Source organism: Quercus lobata, chromosome 12 (genome assembly GCF_001633185.2).
Source record: "Quercus lobata isolate SW786 chromosome 12, ValleyOak3.0 Primary Assembly, whole genome shotgun sequence".
In the NCBI taxonomy this organism is placed as follows: Eukaryota; Viridiplantae; Streptophyta; class Magnoliopsida; order Fagales; family Fagaceae; genus Quercus; species Quercus lobata.
In genome coordinates this window covers 4,448,047-4,474,619 of record NC_044915.1, presented here as the reverse complement: position 1 = coordinate 4,474,619, position 26,573 = coordinate 4,448,047, and the positions used below count along the sequence as shown (strand labels likewise).

The 26,573-nt window shown below is 34.5% G+C and overlaps 3 protein-coding genes across 3 annotated transcripts; 1 reads left to right on the top strand and 2 right to left on the bottom strand.

Annotated features, from left to right (window-relative positions):
• Positions 1–888: 888 nt before the first annotated feature.
• On the top strand, positions 889–12,379 carry LOC115971573 (E3 ubiquitin-protein ligase RNF14). The gene is made up of 7 exons (XM_031091572.1): positions 889–1,588; positions 4,365–4,439; positions 4,524–5,040; positions 6,932–7,317; positions 10,146–10,372; positions 10,476–10,620; positions 11,825–12,379. Exons 1-7 carry the CDS (start codon positions 1,082–1,084, stop codon positions 11,951–11,953), a joined length of 1,986 nt encoding a protein of 661 aa, XP_030947432.1. The 5' UTR covers positions 889–1,081; the 3' UTR covers positions 11,954–12,379.
• A 2,527-nt stretch (positions 12,380–14,906) lies between these two features.
• On the bottom strand, positions 14,907–18,275 carry LOC115972008. Its single transcript, XM_031092144.1, has 6 exons — positions 18,052–18,275; positions 17,760–17,926; positions 16,481–16,601; positions 15,634–15,753; positions 15,471–15,541; positions 14,907–15,377 (listed from the first exon to the last, which is right to left on the bottom strand). Exons 1-6 carry the CDS (start codon positions 18,232–18,234, stop codon positions 15,131–15,133), a joined length of 909 nt encoding a protein of 302 aa, XP_030948004.1. The 5' UTR covers positions 18,235–18,275; the 3' UTR covers positions 14,907–15,130.
• Positions 18,276–19,610: 1,335 nt separating this feature from the next.
• On the bottom strand, positions 19,611–25,353 carry LOC115971959 (guanine nucleotide-binding protein-like NSN1). The gene is made up of 9 exons (XM_031092083.1): positions 25,242–25,353; positions 24,892–25,136; positions 24,115–24,217; positions 23,829–24,002; positions 23,210–23,427; positions 21,445–21,709; positions 20,929–21,108; positions 20,510–20,721; positions 19,611–20,214 (listed from the first exon to the last, which is right to left on the bottom strand). Exons 1-9 carry the CDS (start codon positions 25,258–25,260, stop codon positions 19,846–19,848), a joined length of 1,785 nt encoding a protein of 594 aa, XP_030947943.1. The 5' UTR covers positions 25,261–25,353; the 3' UTR covers positions 19,611–19,845.
• Positions 25,354–26,573: the final 1,220 nt, after the last annotated feature.

Genomic DNA, 26,573 nt, shown 5'->3' with positions numbered 1-26,573 from the left:
TCACTATTTTTTCAAAATCTTATTTTGAATTGGAAAAATAGAAAATAATTTTTAGACAACTATATTTAGAAAACCTCAAACAAACTAGAGATTCAAGTATGCAGCCTCACCATTTTATAGTTTTAAAAACAAAAACAAAAATTGTATTTAAATTCTCTTACCAAATAGGCCTAGAAATTTTATTATTTCTTAACAAGGTCTTTGTATTTTCTTGAAATTATTCAGTAAGCCAGAGAGACTTCACGGCACCGGAAGGTGATGCATATAGACATGGAATAGAAGAGAACTTACGTTTATGTAATTTATTGAATTTTTATTTATTTATTTTTTTTTATGAACATAATTTATTGAATACTTATTATTGAGTAATGTTTATTTTATATTTTTATTACACACTCTATTACAGTTACTTACAGCGATACCTTTATTACTCCCTCAGTCTCAATTTATTTGTCCTTTATTTTATTTTAAGACATCCCAAAATATTGTTTTATTTCTAAAAATAAAAGTCATTAATTTACTAATTTTCCTATTATATCTATACTTTATTTTCAAAATTATTTAAAAAGAAAACTAACAAATATTCAAAAAATAATCTAATTGGAACACTTTTTTATTTGCCTCGTTAAGAATAACTTTTTATAAAAAGTTTGACTTTTTAATAAGGACAAACAAATTGGAGTTCAAATCTTCTATTCCACTTTTTTTATTCTACTTTATACTCTACCAATAAAAACTTGTTATAAGTTCACCTATAAAAACTTGCCACCTGTTTACAGTCGACACCTTGGACTCGGACACAGACCATTGGAAAGAGAGATGATCTGGCAATCCTTATTTATTTATTTATTTTTTGATACGAGGATCTGGCAAATCCTACGCCAACAGAAGCTCTTTTTTTTTTTTCTTTGGTTAAATCCAACAGAAACTCCGACTCTCAGTCGATTTGTCCTATTAATATTTAATATTGTCGGGTGTTTTGAGCTTCATATAAACAAACAATTACATGAATAAAACACCATTATGTTAGGTTATGTGTTTTTTTAATCGGTATGTTATGTTGGTTTAACAAAAAATCGCAATGAATAATAATAGGAGCGGCAGAAGAGGTCAATACCATCGCCACCGCCGGCCTCTTCAAACTGATGAAGAGGTATGGACCGTCAAGCCTCTCACCGATCACCACCACCTCTCACTGCCTTGTAGTCCTCCTTCTGATGATTCAAGTGCAACTGCAACTTCAACTGCACCCACCACCGCCAGTGTTCCCACAAGAGGAATGCGTCAGAATTCCAAGTCGGTGTCTAAGAATCGGCGTGCCCATCGACCCAAACCCATGTCTGTGAACAAATCCGAGGTGGGTTCACTGAATTCTTTGGATTCTCAGCTGGGGTCTTTGAGAATTGCTGAGAAAGTCAATGAGAAAGAGGAGGAGAAAGAAGAAGAAGATAGAACTGAAGTGTCTGAGTCAAGTGATCAGGGTGTGGTTGGTGTTTTAAGTAGATGGGAAGAGCTGCAGATGGGCGTACAGGAGCCCGAATTGTCGGAGCAGCAGCTGAGGATCAATGATCAGCTGCAGGAGGATGAGGTAAATTATTATTTAATTTCAATGATATGATTCATGTTTGATAACATATATGCACGATAAAGTGGCTGCCTGGCTAAAGTAAAATAAGCTTAATGAGATGGTGTTTCACGGGATTATAAAAATGCATAGCTAAGTTCTTGGTCAGTGATATTGTCTGGAAAATTATAGGTATTAATGAACTATGTGTTGGAAGTACAATGAATAGTGTTACATAATGCAACCACTTTGGTTTTTAAACTACCTTTTACGAAGGTAAAATGATGAAGGATTTATATTTGATGAGTGTGACGTGCGTTTGGCATCAACTTATTTAGTTTTTTGCTAATTGCTTTTTCTTGAAAATGCACTAAAGTATACTTGTACTTTGAAAAAAGTGAGAAAAAGTGAGCTTTTAAAAAGCTGTATATAAAAGCTAAAAGCTAAAAGCTAAAGGCAAATGGATTGACATCAAGATTGAATTCTGAATCTATGTTTCAAATTCAAAAATTTTAGAGTAGGGAACAAAATAATAATAATAATGATAATCTAATACAAGCGGTGGTGTAATGAAATAAGTTTCATCACATTGGCTGTGAAATGAGCCAACAATGCTTTTTTGCTAGACGCATAAAGTAAGGAAGAATTTCACATGATAGATATTGAGGTAGAGTCTAATCATCATGGAAAATAAAGACTAAGCCAGGCTTGAGAACAATCGGTGGAAAGTGGGTTGAAATAAGTAGAGCTGCATCAACTTGGAAGAGGCTCATTTATGTGTTTCTTAGCTTAGGTTTTCTGGATGCTTGTAGAAATAGATTATCTTAAGTAGTTAGTGTTAATTGCACTCAGGCGCAGCCATATTCCTGCTAAAGAGAACTTGCTCTAGGCTTTGAGATGTTGAACCTGTGATAGTTTGACACTGCAACAATTCCTTGCTTAAAAGTAAGTCATATGGGAATTAAAGATCTTGCTAGTCTTTTCAATAGTGTATTAAGCTAAGGAAAACTTCCTAATGATCTCCAGCCGTAAATATGATAATTAGATGGAGAATGAGGTGGATAGAATCCCAAGTTATCCTAGACTTCAAATAGGCCTTTGATGGTTTCTATTTGCTTTTGCCTTTGCCAAATATGTTGGCTTCAAGAAGTGATAAACTTCCAACCCTACAATACATTAATTCAACATATTTCAGATTTTGGATCTCATGACATGTATGCTTCATGCTGCTGCCTCATTCTGCCTTTTAATTACTTTCATGGTTGTGTTTGTGCATGAATGTGTGACAAGGATGGAGTATAAGGATCTTGGCCAGTGATTTCCACTAGTAAAGTACTTGAAGAAAAAATTGTTCTGTTAATTTCGTTGGATGCTTCTTTCAAGTAAGGCTCAGTCGCATATAATCATATAATGTTTCAAAAATAGAAATTTATCAATTGGGAAAAAAATAATGTATAGATTACAGTCTTGATAATTGATGGATGAATGTGCCCCGGGTTTATTGGGCCTAGCTTGAAGTGCATATTTGCTTCAGACTAAGCTGATGATGAGGCAAGTTTTTCAGTAAGCAGAACTCTTTTGGCCTGTTGGGCAGTGGCTATAATTTGGAGAGAGAGAATTCCTATTTAAAGTGAGCATACTCTAAATAAACTTTTTTCTGCCCTTGATGAATTGCTCATATATATATTAGGTCAACTGGTACATGTTCAGCTGATTTTCCTTATTAATGAGAATTAGGGGTAAATTCAAATATTACAAGAACATGTATTCACTACATTGGAAAAAAGTGTGAGTTAAAATTATTTAGGAACTGATGTACCAGTGCAGAAAATCTGATTTTCTTGGTCTCTCTAGGAAAATCTTCTTATCTTTGCATTCATTTCTTAATGAGAAATAGGAGGAAGTTTTTTTCAGATAAGAGCTTGTGGCTGAAATGGATTATGCTTTGGAAAATATAAGAGTTTTATATGAGATGCTTAAGTAGTGAAATCTGTGGGTGGGTTCAAGTCATAGCCAGCGGTAATGACATCCTTTGTGATGCCCTTTGTCTATAGTTTGAACCCCAATGTGAAGCGCAAAAAGAGGTGCATCCCTAGTATTTGTGAAGTATACAATGGTGAACCCATAAATAGAAAAAGGAAATTAGTATCATTTTAGAAAAATAAATCTTTACTCTTTAGTAAGTAGAAGCTTAGGGAGAGCTGGTTGAGGTGCTGCGTGAAACTCCTGAGACCATTAAAGAAGGTAAATCCTAAATGGGTGAAATTATATAAACACAATGCAGCAGAGAAAAAGGATAAAGATTTTTAGGTATTAATGATTCTGTTTAAGTATGATAGCTTAACTAAGCCCTCAAGCTACCAAACGATTGCCCCCTGTACTAGGTAGAATATTTATTAAAAAAAAATTGTTTATTACTTATAGAAACCTAGTTTAGGGATTCCATTCATGCAAATATTATGGAATATTTTATTAGTTTTTCCATTTATTATCATATTTGAAATTTATTTATTACTTCCTAATTAAATATGATTGGAATTGGTATACAACTTGACATATAAACCTTTTACTCAGAATTTTGTTGAATTTGATAAATTTGTTGTTTGAGAGATGGTTGAAATTTTCGAAATGCCAATATTTTTGATTTTTTTTCCAAGTAGAATGAATATGAAGGTCTGAAAAAAAATTTCTTAAATTTAAACCATTCCTATGGGGTAGGAGAATCGTGGCTTTACAAGCTAGGAACTTTAAGAGTCCTGATTTTCCTTCCCTTTATCATCCTTGAGTTTTTCTTTTGCAGTTACTTGCTATGGAATCCATTTATGGGGACAATGTTTTCATCCTTGACAGACACGAAGGCTTAAGATGTTTTCAGGTTTTGCAAAAACCCAATAACTTAACATCTAACTTCAATATCTGTAAATAAATGAATAGTTGACACCTGTTTATTATTTTGCAGATTCATATACACATTGAAGCACCTAGTGAAATTGCTATGACTGCAAAGCTAAATTTATCCGGTGATCTTAAGACTGAAAATGGCAGTTCAGATGATTTCTCATACTCTTTCAAAGTCCAATATCTTCCACCAATTATATTGACTTGTTTGTTACCTAAATCATACCCAAGCCAACTACCACCTTATTTTACAATATCTGTTAAGTGGTTGGATTCCAGTAGGATTTCTAATCTCTGCTCCAAGCTGGACTCTATATGGATGGAACAGCCAGGACAGGAAGTCATATACCAATGGGTGGAATGGCTACACAGTTTTTCTCTTTCTCATCTTGGGTTTGATAAAGAAATTTTTCTTGGTCCTTATGGCATAAGGCAAGCAGGGGATAGGCGGGCATTTTCTGGAATTGTTTCCCTTGATGTTGATGTTCCTTTAATGAAAAGTTACAATGATGAGAGACAACATGAGAACTTTCAGAAGAACTTGCATGAATGCTGCATCTGTTTTACGGATTATGCTGGTAACTCTCTACCTTTGTTTGATATGCATTTTATCGAATCTAAGTCTTCAAAATACATTTCTGCCTTGGGAAATTTGGTGAATTGTCCTCCATGTAGTTCATTTTAAGCTTCTTAGGAAACACTTGAGCTCCTAACTTTGAAAATTATCAATGATGTTGGACCAATTGGCATCTCCTCACCCCATAAATCAGAGGTGGACATAGCAAGTTTAATCCCGTATGAGTGCATGAGTTGTTTTTATCTATTAAGAGAAGAAACTAGTATGATAGATCTTTTCAGCTCCTTAATATCTATTGCCTAGGTGTGTGCATTTAAGCATTACGAGAATTTGTGCTAGAGGTGTGTAAGTACCCAAGCACCAATGAATTGATAAAGAGAAAACACATGCACCCAAAAAAAAAAAAAAAAAAAAAAACAAAAAAACAAAAGGCAGACTCTCATCAGCTTAAAAGCATAAATAAATGCATCAAAACTTAAAAAGTAAAATAAAATATAAGGATGACATTTAAGAGTTCAGAAGATATACCCGTTCTAGAGAATGTCATAAAAGTTATAAATACTCTTCGCCGGTGTTGGTTTCGACGTAAATTATTTTCACCAATTTCAGGTGTTTGATGCGGCTGAAAATGTTGGTTAATCTGAAAATAATCTTGCCTCAGTAATTTTGCCTCATGAGGCTAAAATGGTTTAAGCCCTCAAGAGACATAAATTTTTTTACGTCTCTTACACAGACTATACCCCTCCCCCCAAACCCACCTCACCTTGAGTCACCCATCTACCCCAACCACCACTGCAACCGGCAGTGACCCTTTGTGACTGATGAGAAACTCACTGCTCTATCTCTCTCTCTCTCTCTCTCTCTCTCTCTCTCTCTCTCAGATTGAGGGAAGGAGCTAATGCCAATCAAGCTCCCTTGCTCCGAGGACGAACCCATGGCTAGATTGGGACTCTCAGCTGCTGCCTGCTGGGACTTTCAAATCAAGCTCCATTGCTCCGCCAGGATATTTTTAATTTTTTTTTTTTCGATTTTCAGATGATTTTAGATATATATTGTGTAACCACATTGTATTTCAGTATTGTGGATTTGTTGGTGTTGAGGATTTGTGGGATTAAACTGTTGGTATGGTAAATTTTGTGTTCAATTTTTTTTTTTTTTTTTTTTTAATTTTCATATTGGCCAAACAATTGACAATACTTTTTGGAGAATTTTCAGGAATGTAATCAAACACAGGAAAAAAAATTATCTTCCTGAAAATATTTTACATTTGAAACAAACCCAGCCTTCATTTCATAAACTTTTTCATATGCTAGTGGGTGATTTTCCCATAGTTGAAGCTGAAAAGGAGACCCCACCAATGTTGATATGGTGCCTTGTTTTGATTGGACTGACAAGAACGTGATAGTTTATCACTTTAATTATGTTTACTACCTCCTGATAGGTTTATTATGTGTAAGCCTAATCCAAACATAGTTGTTCATCACTTATGCAGTACCCTTTCTTTTTTTATTGTATTTATTTTTTCTTCATGTTAGGTAATAGACTTGCATCATCTTCTTTCCAACTGCACAATTTCCAAATTCTCAGGGTGGTGCTTATGTTCATTTAAATGCAAATCCATATAAGTGCTTTTTATTATAAGACATTAGTGTACATCCTGCAGTGATCTAGGCATAGCTACATTCCCCTTGTCCACTTTCATTTTGTAGCTGGTTCCAGGATAGAGTTTCTTAATCACATTGACTTCTTCTCTGGACTAATGTCTTTTTTTTATCCATATCTGCATGGGTGTTAACACTTGTTATTTCTGTCCTCCATTTGTAAGTTTTTCATTAATTAAAAATCCAAACTTCTTGCTATACTATTTTTCATTTGTAAATTTGTATTCCCAGGTACCGAGTTCATCAGGCTGCCGTGCCAACATTTCTTCTGTTGGAAATGCATGAAGACTTTTTCTAAGATGCATATCAAGGAAGGAACCATAAGCAAACTCCACTGTCCTGATGCAAAATGTGGGGGTATGGTCCCACCCCCTTTGTTGAAACGAGTGCTTGGTGACGAGGAGTATGAACGTTGGGAGTCCTTAATGTTACAAAAAACGCTCGAGTCAATGTCTGATGTTGCCTATTGCCCAAGATGTGAAACACCCTGCATAGAAGATGAGGACCAGCATGCTCAATGCTCAAAGTGCTTCTTTAGCTTTTGTACACTTTGTAGGGAGCGACGCCATGTAGGCATAGCATGTATGTCACCAGAAATGACGCTTCGTATTTTGCAGGTATACTTTGCAGTTCATCCTGTCCTTCTTTTATTGCAGCTTTTTTGGCCCGTGTTATGGGGCATGCTTATCATTTTCTTCAGAGTGGGATAATTTAGTCTGTCAACTTATTTTTAGTGGAATTATGGTCTTATGCCTTGTATGAGGCTGGTGATATACAACAATAATAAATATATAGAAGAGGTAATATTTTCCCAATTATATATATATATATATATCTCATAAATTAAGCTCTGCTTATGGCTAGCTAACCTTGGATGCAGTTTTTCTTGCAGTCCCTTGCTTGTTTAACTTTTGAGTTTGGTAAGGATATGGCGCTTTCACTTGAGCCTTGAGGAGAGGATCTACTAATACCTAGAATATATAATTCAGGCTGCATGATTTAATTCCCCCCACTTCTCCCCTGGTCAAAATAAGTAACGAATATGCATACATGTACTCCTTATAATTTCACTAATTGAATAACATTCTAGAGAGTTTTACTGTAAATATGTTGATTTTTTTTTTTTTAGGGGATACAAGTGCATCTGTGAAGCGTGACTTTCAAGTTATGTGATAGGATAACTTGCAGCAAATTTGAGTCAAATCATCCAAATGCTTATCTCTTGCTTGCACTCTCTCAATGGCATACTCATAGAGAAGGTCCAAACTAGGATTTGATTGTTCATCATTCTTCCTTCTAAATCTCATCCCATGTTCTGAGGGACTTCGCCAGATAATTGTTTTAATGGCCTCTCCCTTACCATACAACAACAATAACTATAACAACAAAACCTTTAGTCAGAAATTTTGGATTCACTATAGATCCTCAATAGTGTAATTAAGGTCAGCCTATCCTATCCAAATTCATACTCTCTGTCATCTCCTTGAGTAACATATCCTTTTTTACTACTTCTACCAATGTTATTTTAGGTTTTCCTCTACCTCTTTCATTTCCTTTACTTGAATCAAATCACTATTTCTCGTTGTTGCATCATTCACTCTTCTTTGACATAACCAAACAAATCCTAAGTAAATCTACTTGATATTTTCATCAATAGGAGTCATCACTATCTTTAAATGAATTTCTTCATTTCATATATGTGGAGGACCAGGCCCAAAGAAAAACTGATCCTGGGCTAGAACCACAATTAATTTGTGGGTAACTGGGAATATAGCTCACAATGGGAGGTCCCAGAAAGTATTGGTCTAATGGCTAATAGGCAGATACTTCCCTAAGACTATTTAGGACTGTTTATTGGGTCATCCAAGGAGGTTCTCTGATGGCCGAGGTACCTAAGACAGTTTCTACTAGGTTTTTTCTCTTACCCAAAAACCCTGTTTTATACTCCCTTTCTCTCCTGTTTCTCTCACCCAAAAATGCTCAACCCCTCTCTCTTTAAATTTTACCCTCTTTATATTCTCCAGTTAGTGGGTCAGTAATGATGGGAATTTTCCACCTTTGCATGGGTCCCACTGCTTGCAGAATCAGGGTGGTTCCTTGAGTCTGGTCTACTGTTCCAGCATATCAAATCTGTTACCAGGAGGTGGGCCCTCCTGGTACCATCACTGTGATCATTCCTTTGTAACTTGTGCCATGCATTGAGATCTGTGCTCGGATGGTGGACTCCCCCAAGGCATCATATCTCCTTGGCACTATTATCCCTCCTCGGGAGGAGTAATGCAAACTGGTGGGCCCCCAGCATGGTTGCTCACGTGGTGGGCCTGCTTGGGGCCTCTCATAGGTTGCACATTGGACCATTAGTTCCTGGGACATCGGCCCGATACTTGGTTTGGGCCGATTATCATCCACCCCCAATATCCTAATACCCTATCCCTATCTCTCCATGTATTTCCATTTATTTATCTTGACATTATCATTTCAGCTATGCTAATTTTGTGAACATGTTGACTAAATGTTTTTAATTGCTGAAGTGGCTCCAAAACATGATTCTTCTTGTGCTAATTATAATTTTCAAACTTTAAGTATACGACCAAATGTCATTCTCCTTGGGTACAACCTACTCATCTGTTTAAAGCTGCAAATTTCTAAATGTCATTTTGACTTCAATAACTGATCCTCTACTATAAAACTTTCTTATACTCATAACAATCATTTTCATTGGAAGTTAAGGAAACAAACGTTTATATAGATTGTATTCTACCTATTAGTTTAAGGCCTGACAAGATAGCTAGATACTAGAGAGTGACAATTTAACATCCTTCCATAGTCCAGTGTGATTAATCCCATTACCCAAAAATCCCATGGATCAATCAATTATTAGAGTTCATATCGTAGTTCTCTTCTCTTTTGTAACTAATTTGCTGTTGTTTTTTCTGTTTCTTTTCTCTTTTTCCTTTTCTTGTGATTGTTAGTTTGCTCTGTGCTTTTCATGCATAGAGCAGCCCTTTTTGCATATATATCATTCTTACGTATTAAAAAAAAAAAAAAAAGGATATTTTGCAAATCCACTCTATTCATAATTATGAGTCCGTTTGGATACAGTTGAAAACTGAAAAATACTGTAGCAAAATAATTTTTAAATATGTGAATAGTATCGTGGGACCTATTTTTAATAAAAAAGTTGCTGAAAAGTGAAATTTGTTGGTCCATGAACAGTGCACAGGTGTGCATTGTTCACAGAAAAGTCAAACATTTCGGCTCCCAAAAAAAAAAAATTAACTCAAACGCACACTATGTCTTCTGTTAGTTTGAGCTTTGATGGTTTTTTTTAATAATTACCTTTATGTTTATTCTTCAGCTTGTCCTTGTTTTTCGGGAAACTTCCTCTTAATATAGAAAACTTGTTAGATTACTAAGAATTCAATGTCTTTACTTTTGCCTGCAGGAGCGCCAAACTTCATCTCAACTAAAGGAGGATCAAAAGCGTAAAGAACGTGAAATGATAAATGAAATCCTTAGTGTCAAGACAATACTCAGTGATGCTAAGCAATGCCCGTCTTGTAAGATGGCAATTTCCAAAACTGAAGGTTGCAACAAGATGGTGTGTGAGAACTGTGGGCAGTATTTCTGCTACCAGTGTAACCAGGCAATTGATGGATATGATCATTTCAAGTATGTAATTTACAACTTGTTTAAAATTGATTATTATGCTTGTGCTGTTTATATAGTTGTATTTATTGTCTTTATATGGACTTATAACTTTTACTCATTCAAGGGATGGGAGGTGCGATCTATTCCCACAAGAAGTTATTCGGGAGTGGATAGAGCGCATAAATCCTCGCCAAGTGTTGGGTCAGATTCAAGCTGAGCATGCTCAACATGGTTTACCATGCCCTAATTGTCGTCAATTCAATGCCAAGGTAAAGAATCGGTGTCTCTGAAAGTTCATATGTGATGGGATAATTCTATCAAAGTTGCTTCTTTATCAGTCACTGTTCTTTTTGCATTTGTCTGATTTAAACAATTTTCCAGTATCCGAATTTGTCTTGGTACATCTTATGGCTGGTATTGTCAAAGACACTAATAAATGTGTTATAAATGAAATATAAACTCAAAAATCTTCGTATTTCTAGAGAAGAAAAGCCTCACTAAAGCAATCAAATTGATGAAGATTACATCAAACCCTGAATAACAAGACTAAAAGATTGTCCGTATCAGCCGATATTTAAAAAACCATGGGATTTAAGTTTTGATGCTGCAAAAACTGTGCTTTTTTCTTCATCTTCTTCTCTTTGTTGGCTTAGGGCCTGAGATTCCAAATGACAATTTTATTGAATTGAAATCCTCTTATGATAACATGTTTCTTTTATTTGAGAACAATCAATTTTTTTTTTTATTGTTTGCATTAAGGCAGTTATTAACCTTGCTTGAAATGATGTCCCAACCTTTAATATTAAGAAAGATAATAAAATTTAAAAAAGAATGAAAGGAAAAAGGAAAGAGAAAGCCATATTATTCTAGATGTGTCAGCTGTGCATCCCAATATGAAGAAAATACTTGAATCTATTCATATTACTGAAAATCAAACAACTGGCCACGTCCATGTCATGTTTAACATGTTTTTTTTTTATTGTTTGCATTAAGGCAGTTATTAACCTTGCTTGAAATGATGTCCCAACCTTTAATATTTAAGAAAGATAATAAAATTTAAAAAAGAATGAAAGGAAAAAGGAAAGAGAAAGGCAGAAAGCCATATTATTCTAGATGTGTCAGCTGTGTATCCCAATATGAAGAAAACACTTGAATCTATTCATATTACTGAAAATCAAACAACTGGCCACGTCCCTGTCAAGCTTGAGTTGATCTCACCAGGGCCTAAAGCAATGTCTATGATATGTAAGTTAAACTTAACATAAAGAGGATCTACTTCAGTTAAATTATTGATAAATACTGACTAAAATTTAAATATAAAAAAAATTCCCCGCCTAAATAAAACAATTTTAGATAGTAACTTGTTCTATTGACGGTCATTTTGAAGATAATATTATTTTCATTTTAAATTTAGAGTCGCACTAGACTGATATATCCTTCTGTTTTCACCTTTTTTTTGGCATGCACCAACAGGTTGACAATAACAATCATATGTTCTGCTGGGCATGCCAAAGTCATTATTGCTATTTATGCAAACAGATTGTGAAGCGTAGCGCTCAGCATTTTGGACCCAAGGGTTGCAAACAGCACACAGTGGGGTAGTTGTGAACACAACCGTCTGGCATAGCCTATTTGAAGGAGCAAACCAGACATTTGGTACTAATAGCTGTGCAATAGGACCTAACATATTGAGCCTCGTCGTGATTTATATACAATCCCAGCGGAAGGTACTTCTACTGTGAGGAAATTAATTGCCACCCATCTTAGTCATGATTGAATTAAAGGATGTTGTCCTTGCAGTTTTGTCATAGTGCTCTAAAGTATATGTTTTTCAGTTTGCTTTGGCTCTTTGGGACTACATTCTTTTCTTTTTGGTTTTGTTGATTGTAAGTAGTAACTTCTCTCTAATTTTAAGCTGGATGCCGACTGTAGATAGAGTGTTCTTTCATGTACTAAGCATTCTCTTTCCATTTTGGAGGTGTGCTTGGTAGTGTTCCAAGAAATAAGAGATGAACAATTAAACTACAACATTGAGTGCCCGTTTGGATTGAGGGGGAGTAGAGTAGAGTTGGCAGAAAATTAGCCTAATTTTTGGCAAATTCTACTCTACTCTTCTCCACCCTCCCTCCTTCCTCCTCAATCCAAATGGACCATGAGTTAACTCATAAGATTTTGATAGTTTTAATTATCTAATATAACATTTGTTGTGCCATGGAAATTAATTTTCTTAGGTGTTTCATTTTAGAGGAACAAATAATGTTCCAAAACTAGCATTAATATTCAGCATTATGATCAACAATGTTCGCTGGTGCAATTTTTATGGATTACCATTAGGCATAGAATTTTTTTGACATTGTAATTAGAAAAATGACGTTGAGTAGGACAATCTGCCCAAAGATTTTGATGTAGATTGCAATTTGAAGGTTTGTTTTCGTTATCTTGATGGAATCGTGGAGGCCGACTTACACAAGTTGTGAAGCAACATTTGAAGGAGCTTGGGGGCATGTAGTCTCAAGTACTCTTTATGTTTGTGGTGGTTCAAAAGTTGAAGAACTGTAAAACACGACTAAATAGATGGAACAAAAATCAGTTTGGCTGGGTCAGGAAAGATTTGGCCAAAAAGAAAAAAACCTTCTTAAGCAAGCAGAAACGGGTTCAATAAGAGGGTAAGGGCATGAACAAGTGAAGATTTTGACAAGTATCTGATTTGCTTAGCAAATAAAAGAGAATGTGGGGACAAAGATCCCATGTAACATGGCTGCTTTGCAAGGGAGTGACAAGAATACTCACATTTTTCCCATGGAAGGGATACACAGAGGTGACGCTGAAATTACCATTAATTAGTGGCCTTAAGAGACAAACAAACAAAATGAGGAAGATATTGAAGTTATGTTTATCGGTTAGGAAAAAACTTAGGTGTAGTACTTTGGATGTTGTTCCTTAGGTCTCTCTCTTAAGATTCAGTCATGTGACTATTTAATTAAAAAATACACTTCAATTTCATGAGAAAAAATCCACATGACAAAATTTTAAGAGGAAAACTTAAGAAATAACGTCAGAGTGCTGTACTTAAGTCTTGCTCAATCAGTTATTATCAAAAATCATTTGATTCTCCCAATTCACAACATATGAAGCGGGTACTAGAGTTGTACTGTCAACATCCAAACCTAATACTTGGATTTGCATCTAAGACTCGCATGATAATACCCAGCCTGATATTAACATGTGCCAACTAACCTCATAAGCAAAAGCTTTCTTTTTTTATTATTATTATTATTTTTTTTTTTTAGGACAAATTACACTTTGTCCGCCCTAAACTATTACCTAAATTACACTTAACCCTCTAAACTATTGAAACCCCCGAATGACCCCTCCTGCTATCTGTTTTGGTATTAAGTATAATGAAACTTAGTATTAAAAGGTCAATTTTGACCCTCCAAAATATATAATTGATGGTAAATTAGTCTTCAAATTCTAAATTTCATTAGATATAACACCAAAACAAATAACAAGAGATTAAGTGTAACATAATTTTAAAATTGGGAGGTTAATCGTGCATTTCGATAATTCAAGGGATTAAATGTAATCAAGGTAATAGTTTAGGATGGAAAAGTGTATTTTGTCCTTTATTTTATATTTGATATTCATTTGACATTTTACTCCGAAGGATAACAAAAACCATCAATCATTCAGATTAACAAAGGCTGGTTTCTGCCAACCAATAGCATCCCAATCTTTAGCCATTTATTAATCTTGACTCCCATGTTAAGGCAAAGAACTCAGCAGATTTTTTTTTTTTAATGCACAGCTTGTGGGTATTTAAATCAACGACCCCATTTCAAAAAACAAAAGAGTTTGTGCAGCCACAGATGCCATAAATCCATAGGAAAAAGAATATTCCAAGGCAACCCACATTTGCTGGAAAGACTGTTAGAGAAGGAATTAGAAAGCATCCAATCCATGAGGGTTGTAAAGAATGAATTTGCAAAGGAACACTCACGCTAAATATGAATCAGTGATTCGTTGCTACTGTTACACAGAACACTGAATACCAAGAGTAATAAAACCTTTTGAACCCAACACTTCACAAAGGTACGCTATTATGACTGCATAACCAAATGAAATAGCGGATTCCAGGAGTAGTTAAAACATTCCAGATCCACTTATGGGGTTTAAGGGATTTAACCCTTTAGCTATTATGCATGCTGATTTAGGGGAAAAAAGAACAATTCTTAGAGAAAGCCGAACGAGAAGTATCTTCAGAGTAGGGGTTGAATGAGAAGGGGATGGCTTTGATGTTTTTAGAATTTTCTTCAGGCAGAACAAAAGAAATAGCAGATTTAAACCAAGTGGAAACTGACTCGTTAATATCCACTACAGATTTAAACCAAGTCAAACTACTATGTTGTGCATACAAATTAACTACAGGAAAAGAAAAAAAAAGGTCCTATGTTTCATCTACAATTTGCAAGAATCAGTATATCTAAAGAATAACACCTGCAGGAAGATAGCTTTGAGCTACCAAATTGAAATAGGTAGGTTACAAATTAAAAAGGAAAGGAATCCAACAGAAAACTGGAATTTGAAATTAGAGCAAGCAATATGAACTACAATACAGTTGTCGTCATTCCCTTCTTACGCATGAAAATATATGCAAATTTTAGCATAAAAGGGGAATGCTGGGAGGCAGTGAGATTCATTGACAAGGTATAATATGCAACCAGTTGCCACAAATTTTTTTTAATTGGTAACCAGTAGCCACAAACTTGATAGCAAATGCTAATCATTTATGGTGCTTTCATCTTCCTCAGGTTTCACAAAAAACTCAATGTACGCAATCCGACTAGGCTGCTGGTAGCCAGCAGAATCAACGTGTGGGTGAGGAATGGATGGTCTTGCAACTGAAACCAGGTGCTGAACTTTCAGCATTCCACCTCGCCCAATAGTCAACTTGCTTCCTCTGTTGTCTCTAATAACGCTGCTGGGTATATTTGAAGTTGTTGCCTGGAGGAACTTGTATTTATACCTGTTGAAATCAAGGTGAGAACCCACACAGTCAATTTTCATGAAAGTGAAATGGTGCATTACATGAAGGTAATAAAAAATATTTGAAAAGTACCTATAAGAAACCTGACGATCACAACTAAATGCAATCAAGAGATCAGTATTCACATAATACATGAAGTCTATCTGCAAGAGAAGGCAAGGATTAAACCTGTGAAAATATTAAAATCCAGACAAGGTGGGTACTTTATTATTTTTAGTTTAAAATAAAACCTCACCTGTAAGTCTCCATGGCCTTCACCTTTAAAGGTGACAGAAGGAGGATCTGGTTGTAGTATGATCTGTACACTTGATCCAGGCCATTCAAGATCATCAATAGCTTCCTTCAATGCTGCAGACTGGTTTAAATATCACAGTTTGAATTGTTAGTGGTAGGCACTGGCTCCAAGATAAATAATACATGAGCAGAAAACCATGCATATTTATCTATTACAGTAAAATTTTCATGTTCAGAAGCTTTTCCTCAATAATTTTAGTAATTTATTTGATAAATGACTCGTTCCTTCACAAAAATCATTACATTGAAGATCTAAAGAACACCAGTACCCAATGTAATTTGTCATGGTAAAAGAGAGTGATTGACATTTAGCACTACAGCACCTTCAAAATGTCATATACCCTAGTAACCTCAACAAAGCCTTGTATCCAACTAATGGGGGCAGACAGCTGAAATTCTGTCTCACCACCAAGCACTTTAAAATGATGACATTTTGCATCAACGTGAATGAATAAATTCTCACATCAAATAATTAAATGAGATGTTCTTAAAATATTACTGATGCATAAAAGAAAATTAGTTAAAACCACTAGAAATAGTCAACTACTAGTGGAGAAAAAAATATATACTTAGGTTTGTAAATTGTAATTTTAAGTACCCACCCAGTGTAGCTGATGTTCAAAAGAGAGTAAAATTACACAAGCATAATATGAATACATTATCATTCAGAAAAGCAGAATTTGGCACGAGAGAGAGAGATGCAAAGCAATTGTACATCAGGATATAGCTACAAAACTACCACTATCGTGCAATGGAAGATAAAGGGAGTATATATAATAAGAGTATACCTTAACAGTAAAACTTAGTGGGGTGATTCCGGCAGGTTCAAAATTATAGTCCCATGAAATTGTTTCTGGGATTCTTGTCCTGATCTCCGCATAAATGCAAGCGTCCAGTGAATCAACAGACCTTAAGATATAAAAGACAATATAGCATCGAATCTCAATCTGAATTATGGAATTGGCAAACAAATACAAACTGCAAATCATATTAAAAAGCATCATCACATGAGCTAGAATTGTCAGACCACTGGGGCATCAAAAATTTAAATTTAGAAATTAAACATGAGTATGACCACTGGCCTTTCTATTTTCTCGATTCTTAATTACCAATAACTATTTCAGCAAGGACAAAAAAAAAGGTGAACTTCAGAAAGTTGTAAATTCACAATATCCAGATATGAAACACTAACCAACAATCTAATAAAGATGCAGTAAAAACCAGCAAGAAGGCTTCAAAAAAACCAAACACTAGGCAAGTATGTCGAAGCACAAAATCTAACATACTCCTCCCAAAGATTTTTCAAATTGCAGATGATAATTTCTCACCGAAGCACACATTGGAAAGGAAAGGAAAGGAAAATGAAAATCTAAAGCTCAAGTTATCCACTACTTATATTAAAATTGTTGAAACATGGCTCTGATACCATATTAGAAAAGATAAAAACATGATTCCGATACTATGTTAGAAAAGATTAAACATGGCTCTGACACCATGATAAAGCGTACAAAAGTGAGATATTAACATGGTTCAGTATCATAGCCTATGTTGACCACAGAAAACCATTGATAGCTACATCTTTCTTATCAAGCAATGTATTTAACAATCAACCCATAGTAAGGTATTTATAGTAAGCTAAACGACAGACTACCCTATACATTGATTAAACTACAACAGTTGCAATAATAAAAGTAAGATTAGGATTAGTTTGCTTGCAAATCAAGTAAGAGTGGATACAATGAACCTAGACAACAGAGTTGAGCCTCGGAAAGAAAGCAAAATGTAGGAGCAGCAGCATATAAAGTAAGATAGTGGGCCAAATTTGCCAAATAGCACAATTTTAGTAAGATTTTAGGAGAAACACATCCAAACAAAGTTATTTAGTTATGTAGCACATTTTCGGAACTCGAGTTTAAGCAGCTAGCCAGCGTGGCACGCCATACTGCTTGGAACTCGAGTTCAAAACTGTGCTACACAACTAAATAACTTTGTTAAGTGCTTTTTTTCCCTAAAATTTTGCTAAAATTGTGCTATTTGGCAAATTTTAGCCAAGATAGTGATGCATACTTGAGAAGGAGCTGCATATCAGGGCCTGGATATCGAATTTCGATGGTGGAAGAGGAACGCCCACCCGCCGGAACCGAAAATGTGTTCAAGCAATCGACCAAGAGGCCCAAGCTCACACCGAATCGAGGCCGCCCTTGTGCACCACCGTACTCATATTTAATGAAAAGCTTCATTATTTTTATACCAAAACCAAACATTCATTCATTCATTATTGTTCATATAAATTCAAATTCCAACTGAATTTTTAACTGTCGCAATAATTTAGTTTGAAACATTTGATAGTTGATAGTACCTCGCGCTGAAGATAAACTTTGGCCTGAAGACAACTGGTTTCCTCCACGATCAAAACCACGCCGTGCTCCGATAATTCCACCACCGCGTCCTGCTGCCGTTTCCATCGGACGGCGGTTAGGGCATCAACGATGCCTTGGACGTTGTCCACCTCGCACACTAGATCAGGGCCTTCTGAACTCATCTCTCTCTCTCTCTCTCTCTCTCTCTCCTTCTTCCCGCCAATTATTTCTTCCCCAAATATTTTATATACATATATATATATATATATATATTTGTGATTATAAAGAATATTTAAATAGGATATATACATTTAATTACTACAAATTTATAAATAAATTTAGTGAATATGACAATGTAATACTTTTTGTAATTTTAAAAACTTATTACTAATTTATTAAAAATGAAAATTTTTCATATGCACCAAGTGCATGAGAAACTGTCTCTATTAAAAATATATATTTGAATAATTATATCAAAGTACACAACTTTTTTTCAAAATTGTTGCATGTCCTATTGTGATTAGTTAATTGAAAAGAGTGTCCCAGTCCCAAGAAAAAATGATGTTACTTCAAACATAATAAATTATAAATTGTGTTAATAATTATGAAAATATTATCTCTAGTATTGCTTATGTTAAAATGATGATAGGCAAAAATATGAGCTTTCTAAAGATTGTAAGCAAATATTAGAAAAAGTTAACAAAAGTTAAAGGATTTCGTTTTATATATTATTAATCAATTATCATGTGTAAGCTAAAAAATAATTTTTTTTAAATAATATATGTAAACACAAAATCGTAAGTTTGGAAAAAAAAAAATGAAATGGATTAAAAAAAATATAAATTTGTATTAATGAAAGAATGATTCTATTAGAATTTCAAGGGTTGCAAAAAATATTATAATAAATTCTTTTTGAATGTTTTTGAGGCAAAATTTCTTCGGAATTTCAAATGTTCTAGATGGTTAATAGAGAGATACAATGAGGGTGTGAATTGAATCCATTTAAAAAGTGCATAATTTTAATTATAAAATTATAATATTTTAGGGTTAATTTGAAACTATACCATATTATAGGGAAATTGTGTAGTTTGTAGTTTGCAAATTATGTAATTTATTTAAGTTTTTAATAGAGGATACCCACTTGGTATCCTTGGCTTGGCAGAAGTCGGTTGTGGATTAATAAAAGCGTTCCAAAATTCTGAAATTTGGATTTTTTAAACACAATTTTTGGTCTACTCCGTGTTCTGATCACAATGTTGGGAAACTCAATATTTTGTAATTGTGGGCAAAGAGGTATAATTATATAAATTTATAAAATACATATATATATATATATATATATATATATATATAGAAGAAGAAGAAGGTATAGTCGTATAAAGGCAAAGACAAGGATCCAAGTTCATGCTCCACAGACCACAGCCTCACAGAATAAGGAGAATTGAAGACGATTTTCCATCTGAAAATGACTCATAGTCATGGATTGAAGCATATGGAGCTCGTATGCTTCCTACACCAGCTTGTATGTACACGAGCCAATGCATGAGAGAGAGAGAGATTGAACAGAAAAGGCATTGGATTAGCCTGATATCAAATTTCTCATGAACTTTCTCTCTCTATTACAATTCAATATTTCATTTCACATTTCGGTGTAAATGTTGTCCAAAAGGATGACATAAAATATGATAACCAAAATTTGATGACTCTACCAAAAGAAAAAAAATAAAATAAAAGCATGTAGTCCATTTTAGGGAGCAGGCATGCCACTTTTAACTCATGGTTTATCCCTTACATCACTCATCAGGGAACTCAATACCTGACATAGGCACCTTACCAATTATTTGATTTTCATTGTCCTTATCACCAACATCCATGGCAGATCCCTTCTTGAAATAATCCAATTTGAAATCGTAGTCATCGTCCATGGCATCTTCTGGGATTGACTTTTCAGCTTTTTTCCTTCTCTTCTTCTCTGCTTTCTTCATCTTTGTATTTAGCATACCTTCAACTGCATATAACTTCTCATTCTGCCTGCTAGTAGCAGTTTTTCCCTTGTTCCTGCCTTCTTCATCTTCTTCACATGCCATGGACACATCATCTTCATCATTAGCCATGTCTTCGGGGCCTTCATCAACTTGGATTGATAGTTTTGGTTCATCATTCTAATTATAAAATGCAAAAAAAGAATTGGCCATTGAGGAATTAGTTTCATAAATTTTAAAAACTGCATATAATGAAATTTTAGTTCCACTTTGATTTAAATTCCATTTCAATTAAGTATTTTTCCCATTCACTCACCCAAAAATCTTTTTAACTTGTTCAAATTATTTTAAAAGAACCACAGACAAACAATGAGGAGATGTGCTCCTCTCAGGGATGGAGATTTCAAACACTAATAAAGTCACTTCACATCCTAAGACCATAAATAGATGCTTAAAACCAAGAGAGATCACAAACCTCGAGTATATCCTCATCAAAATTGAGGGGGCAACTTGGAGGAACTTCCACAGGATTGAGATCATCAACAGACTTGAGGCTTCCGATGAACGAAGATTCAGTGTTATAAACCTCATCAATGTTAAACTCTTTCCCAAGCTCAGAAACAATGTTGGCCTCTGAAGGTTCTCCTTGATTCCTAATTGGGGGCATAGTGTAATATGGAATCTTACCTACAACAAAATTAAATTATTAACATCACTTCTTTTTTATAACATTAGATAATTAGGGGCTTTCTAAGAATCGAACTCAAGACCTCTCACACCCAAATTATTATCACCACTTTGAATCTTTATATGTTACAATTTGCTTTTCTTGTTCTCTCTTTGTTTTGTTTGTGTATTCCCAGGGCACATAAACCATAAATGACTAATACATACCCTGATTCCAGTCATGCAGAACAATTCTTGCGGCAGCTTCAACATCCAGAACACCACCCTTTTTCAGCTTACCCCTAACAGTAGCCACTTTCTGAAGGAAGTCATCAACCGAGTCAAAGCTAGGGACCTTGAACAAAGTTACCAACATACTGGCCGGGCAAAGCTTTAGAATCTCCTTCACTGCACAAATGGAGCAGAGACAGTATGATATCAAAGTCTAGTTATAGAACCTAATATAATAACACACAAAATCCACAAAATTATTTATTATTTTTAAATAAATGATTTGTCTTCTGGTGCAATACATGTAACAGAATTTGACGTCACTGTAATGTCTCTAATTAACATTCATTGCCTTTGATTCTATATATGCAATTTCCTTTTATATGAAGACAAAATGGAGAGACAATGTAAACTGATAACGGGACAAAGCATTGTATTTCTTTAGCCACATGAAAAGGAATTCAAGCAGAATAGCAAATAAACAGCCAAAAACATAATAATGAATTCACTCACCTGGACCAATTGGATCATCCAACTTCTCAATTCTTTTGCAATTTCGAAGGGTTATAGATGCATCATTTGCTCCAGATCTAAGCATCACAACACCAGGGCAATCTAACAATTTGACATTCTTGTCTAACTGAACCTCTTGCATAGATCTTGTTAAGCCAGGAGTAGAACCAACATTGACAACATGGGATCTCTTTAAACTATTAATGAGACTACTCTTACCAACATTGGGCAGGCCAATAACACCCACTGTAATTGATTTCTTGATCTGCCATAAATACAGAGGACAATAGATTAATATGGCTGGAACTATTTATCCAAATTCAAAAATATGGAATAACTAGAACCATTAAGTAGTAAAAACAAATATGGTAGAAATCCAGCAACATCAAACACATCAGATGCCTCCAAACTATGTCATACATGAGCATTATCATCATTACTATTGCTATTATCAGAATACATTACCATCGGCATGATACCATCATCATAGTCATTATCATTGACTATTTGCTTTAATTGGATATTATTATTTAAATTAATACAATTTCCTAGTTTAATACAATTTTGATAAGGCCAACCACTATTCACCAAACCATGGAACATCCAATTAGCAAAACAAGACATCATTCTTCTTTCCATTTTTTTCCCAAAAGGATTTTGTGTTCAACACACAAAGTACAACACGCATGTACTAGATAGTGCATAAATCACCAGGTAAAGGAAAGTTAAGTAATTTTTTAGTTGAAGGTTCTCACGTCTATGAACTCACCTGGCAAAATGTTTATTCCTACAAGTATTTCAAATAGCATGTAGTGCTATTTTCAGTTTAAGCCTTTTCAAGATGGAAGTTTCACTTGATGGACAATAAAATTTATGCCGCATAAAATCAGACAAAGAATCTATAGCAGTCATTCTTATATCAAAGAAAAACAAAATTTCTGCCACAAATGCCTAATAAATAATGTTGGGAGATATGAGACCACTAAGATAATAAACAAAACCTAAAAGCCAAGGCTTTGCCAATAGGAGCACAAAACAGCCAAAATTCCTGGAATCAATTAAAACCTCAAAAGAGCTCCTGCTTAGATTATAACTATGATCGGTAGATACATGAACTTGGTATAGAAGTGGTAAAAGGTAAAACAATCTACACCATGGTTCCTAATTGAGAAGCTTTGATATGTGGATTAAAAAGAACACTAATACAGGTCTTGAAAGGCATACTTTGAGACCCACTTTGAGAACAAAACTTCCCTAAAAGAGAATATTAGGTTTTGGTCAACAAGGCATATATTTTCCTGATATTCACCAGAATATAAAAAATAAGAATCACACATACAATGAGCCAAGTTGCTCATATCAACTGATTAATCATCAACTTTTCAAACCTATTTCACCTCATCCAGAAAATTTACTTTACAAACCACTGCACAAAGACTCTTTATAACAATAATTAACTTCCAACCAAGTACACTGAGAATAGCAAGTCAAGCAAACTCCACATGCTAACATATAAATTAATTTATCAAAAAAAAAAAAAAAAATCAAATGAAGACCATACAAGCGCATGTACAATAAAAAACATATAGTATATCACCAATGGGACACATGTTTATGCTCATGCACACACTGCACATTATAAACTACATTGGCAAAAGAAATCCCAAGAACAAACAGCATACCCCACTGACAATCTTATAAAGCTTCAGAGAAGTCATTGTAGATGAAATATGTGGTCGTTGCAGAAGACAAGTGATAGACATACCTCGTGGCTTCTTGAGTAATTCTTCAACAATTTAATAAGAGTATCAGCTCCTAGACAATCACTAGTTTGTAGAAGATTGCTTGGTTTTGCTGCCTTTGAGCTTGATTTCCACCCTAAGTTTGATCTTTGCTCTTGGGTACTGCACTTAAATGCAACAGCTGGTAATTCTTCCCTAAGATACTTGAGCCACTTCTCAACAGCTTCACGAGGAACAAGATCTGAGACACCAGTAACAAGGACAAATAAACAAGCTGAACCCATATGGACAAGAAAAATAGATGAAACATTTCTCAATCATTTATATGTGAGATACATAGTGAGACAGTCATGAACTTAAATGGCAGCCAATATATGATTTATTATTGTTTGATAGTGAAAACGTAACATCTAGAGCACACTCAGAGTTATATCCATGTACTCTTAGAAGGTCCTCTGATATTTTGGTCAAGCCATTCCATTAAACATCTAATCTAAATTCTACTTAATCATAATATGCTTTGTAATTGTTTTCACTTTCTAGCTTCTCCAAAATTTTCTATGGAATAGCATAAGAATCATGACACAACTTTAATCACCTTAAAAATGCAAAAGAGAGGGAGATAGAGAGAGCAAAGATTACCAATTTTATTCAGAAGCAACACGAGATGCTTGTTAGGACCGGCTTTCATCACCAACTTCTCCATATCAACGCATCTAGTACCTAGGGGATCACGAGCATCAAGAACTTCCAAAATGACATCTGATGCTTCAATGACTTTCACCAACTCCTTGTAGAAAGCCCTATCTGAGTTATCTGTATGAAAATAATAGATATTAAAAGTAGCAAAAAGATAAGGTAGATCCAATGAAAAATAATTCTTCCACCAAGAATAAATCTCTTAATAAAACATTCAGAATTAACATACCCCGGCTTTTCCCAGCTCCAGTAGAATTATCTGCTGAAGAAGCTGATTTATCCAATTGGGAGCTATCATCATCTTCTAGTAAACCCAACTTCCTCTTTCGAGCCTGGAAGAGAGCAGAGCAGAGTACCACTATGAATTTAAAGCGATAACTTGTTGCATATACATTAGAGAACAGTATCTACCAGGACAGTAAAATTTATCATAACCTATAAAAATAAAAATAAAAAGAATACACAACACCCCCCCCCCCCAAAGCCCCTCCTTTGGTTTATCCTTAAGACACAGTCTCCCTGCCCCGCAGTGAAAATAACCAGGGCACGACATGTGTCCATATTTAGAGTTGCATTTCCACATAAAAGTGATAAAACAATAGGATGTTTTTGTGTTACAATTAAAAACTGCAAAGGGGTTAAAGTATTACAGTCTAGACATAAAACAATACCACTAGGGAGTGTTGCATTCAAAACTTCATGGGGTTCCGTGTTTCACGAAGAAAAATAAGCAGGGTGTTTTGTGCATTTTTTGCATAGAAAATCACTGCAAAGGGTTTAAGTGTTGCAGTCTAGACATAAAACAATACCACAAATAGCACACAATCAGCAAGCAATCACACATTTAGAGATGCATTTTCACATCAAACAATACCACACAACACAAGGGGATTAAAGTGTTACCATCAAAAAATACAACTTTCTCCATAGAATAAAAGTACAATACACAATAATGAGTGAGCAAAATATGAATGAAGTTTAGGAAATAATATATATATATATATACCCTTTCTTTGCGTTCGGCTTTCTTGAGTTCTAATTCGTCGATGGCACGGGCACGGCGGGCTTCGAGAGCCTTGAGCTCCTGTTCCTTGAAGGGCCAGTCGTTGGGGATACCGGGGTCTTTCTCCGGCTTATTCTTGCGGTTGAGGCCGAGCTTCTTCGCCTCCTTCGCCTTCTTCTTGTGGTGTTCCTTCACCTTCCTTATGATCTTGTGCTTCTTCTTTAGAGGGACCCTCTTGCTCTTGCTTTCTGAATCAAAAAACAAAATGAATCAATGGTTTTAGAGAGAGAGAGAGAGAGAGAGAGATAAATTTTCCCCAAGTTGGGGGATTGTTTTTGTTTGTTAGAGCTTACTTTTGCTCCTCTTCACCATCTTGAGGTTGGAACTTGGAACCCTGCTTGTTGGGGCTGCCTGCTGCTGCTGACTTCTCTCCCCTCCTCTCCTCTTTTACTCACGTACAACACAAATGAAAATACTAGTAGGGTTATATAATTAAAGGATTACCTTGTTTAATTTTATTTTTTATTTTTTAATTTAATACCTCGAGGATTTGAATTCTAATATTTCAAGCTTGAAAATATTATAAACTTGTCATTTTTTTTTTTTTTTTTGGCTTCATTATGATTTTTTATTCAATTTGGAGCCAACACATACACATGGTCACAATAATAACAACATAAATCTCTTTTTTTTTTTTTTTAGTGGAGTTTGTGATTTTTTTAAAAGAGAGTTTAAACTTATGGCATTTGCTTATTTTATTTAACTATTAGAGGCTTTTCAAATTTACTATACTACTTTGTGAATTCTTTCTTTCTTGGAAAAAGAAATTCTCAACTTTCAAACAATTTTAAGAATTCTTTTTATTTTATATTAAAATTTTCAACTTTTTAGTCTTTACTCTTAAATTTTCAACAAAGGTAGGGTTTATATTTAGGGGTGTTCACTAAACCGCATAAGTTGTAAAAATCATACCAAAACCTCCCACAAAATGGTATAATTGCACTGAACCGCATGTAACAGTACATTGTACTACATGGTGTAGTGCGATTTGCAATTTTATAATAAGAAAACCACATTACACTACACCCTCTATATATATTAATATATTTATTTATTTTTAATAATAAATATATTATTAATAGTTAAATAACCCTAGTTTTCAAAAAAAAAAAAAAGTTTGATAATTCTAACAAGTGTTAACTAGGAAAGCTAGCCAAACAAAAAAAAAAAAAAAAAAAAAAAAAAAAAAAAAAAAAAAAACTAGCTTAATAGTATAAAACTTGGCCCAAAACAAAAGGAAAAATTAGTTTTTAGTTGAATAGGAAAAACCCAAAATTTGAAAAATATACCGATTTTAAACTGTTCAAACCGCATCTTATATAACGTACCGCAGATGTGACTACAAATATAAGATGCGGTGCAGTTATGGTTTTGGCTAAACTCTAAACCACATCGCACTACAACACACCACATATGCGACCGCAAAGATAATGTGCAGTGTAGTTATGGTTTTAGTTAAACTTCACTGCACCATACCATGAACATCCCTAATTATATTGATAAACAAAATAATAAATGAATATACTAGTGAACATACTTTAAAGTCCAACAATAAAAACTTACCACATGTTTATTGTATGATTAAAAATTCTAATTCAAGCTTACTACATTTTCCAATTACAAAA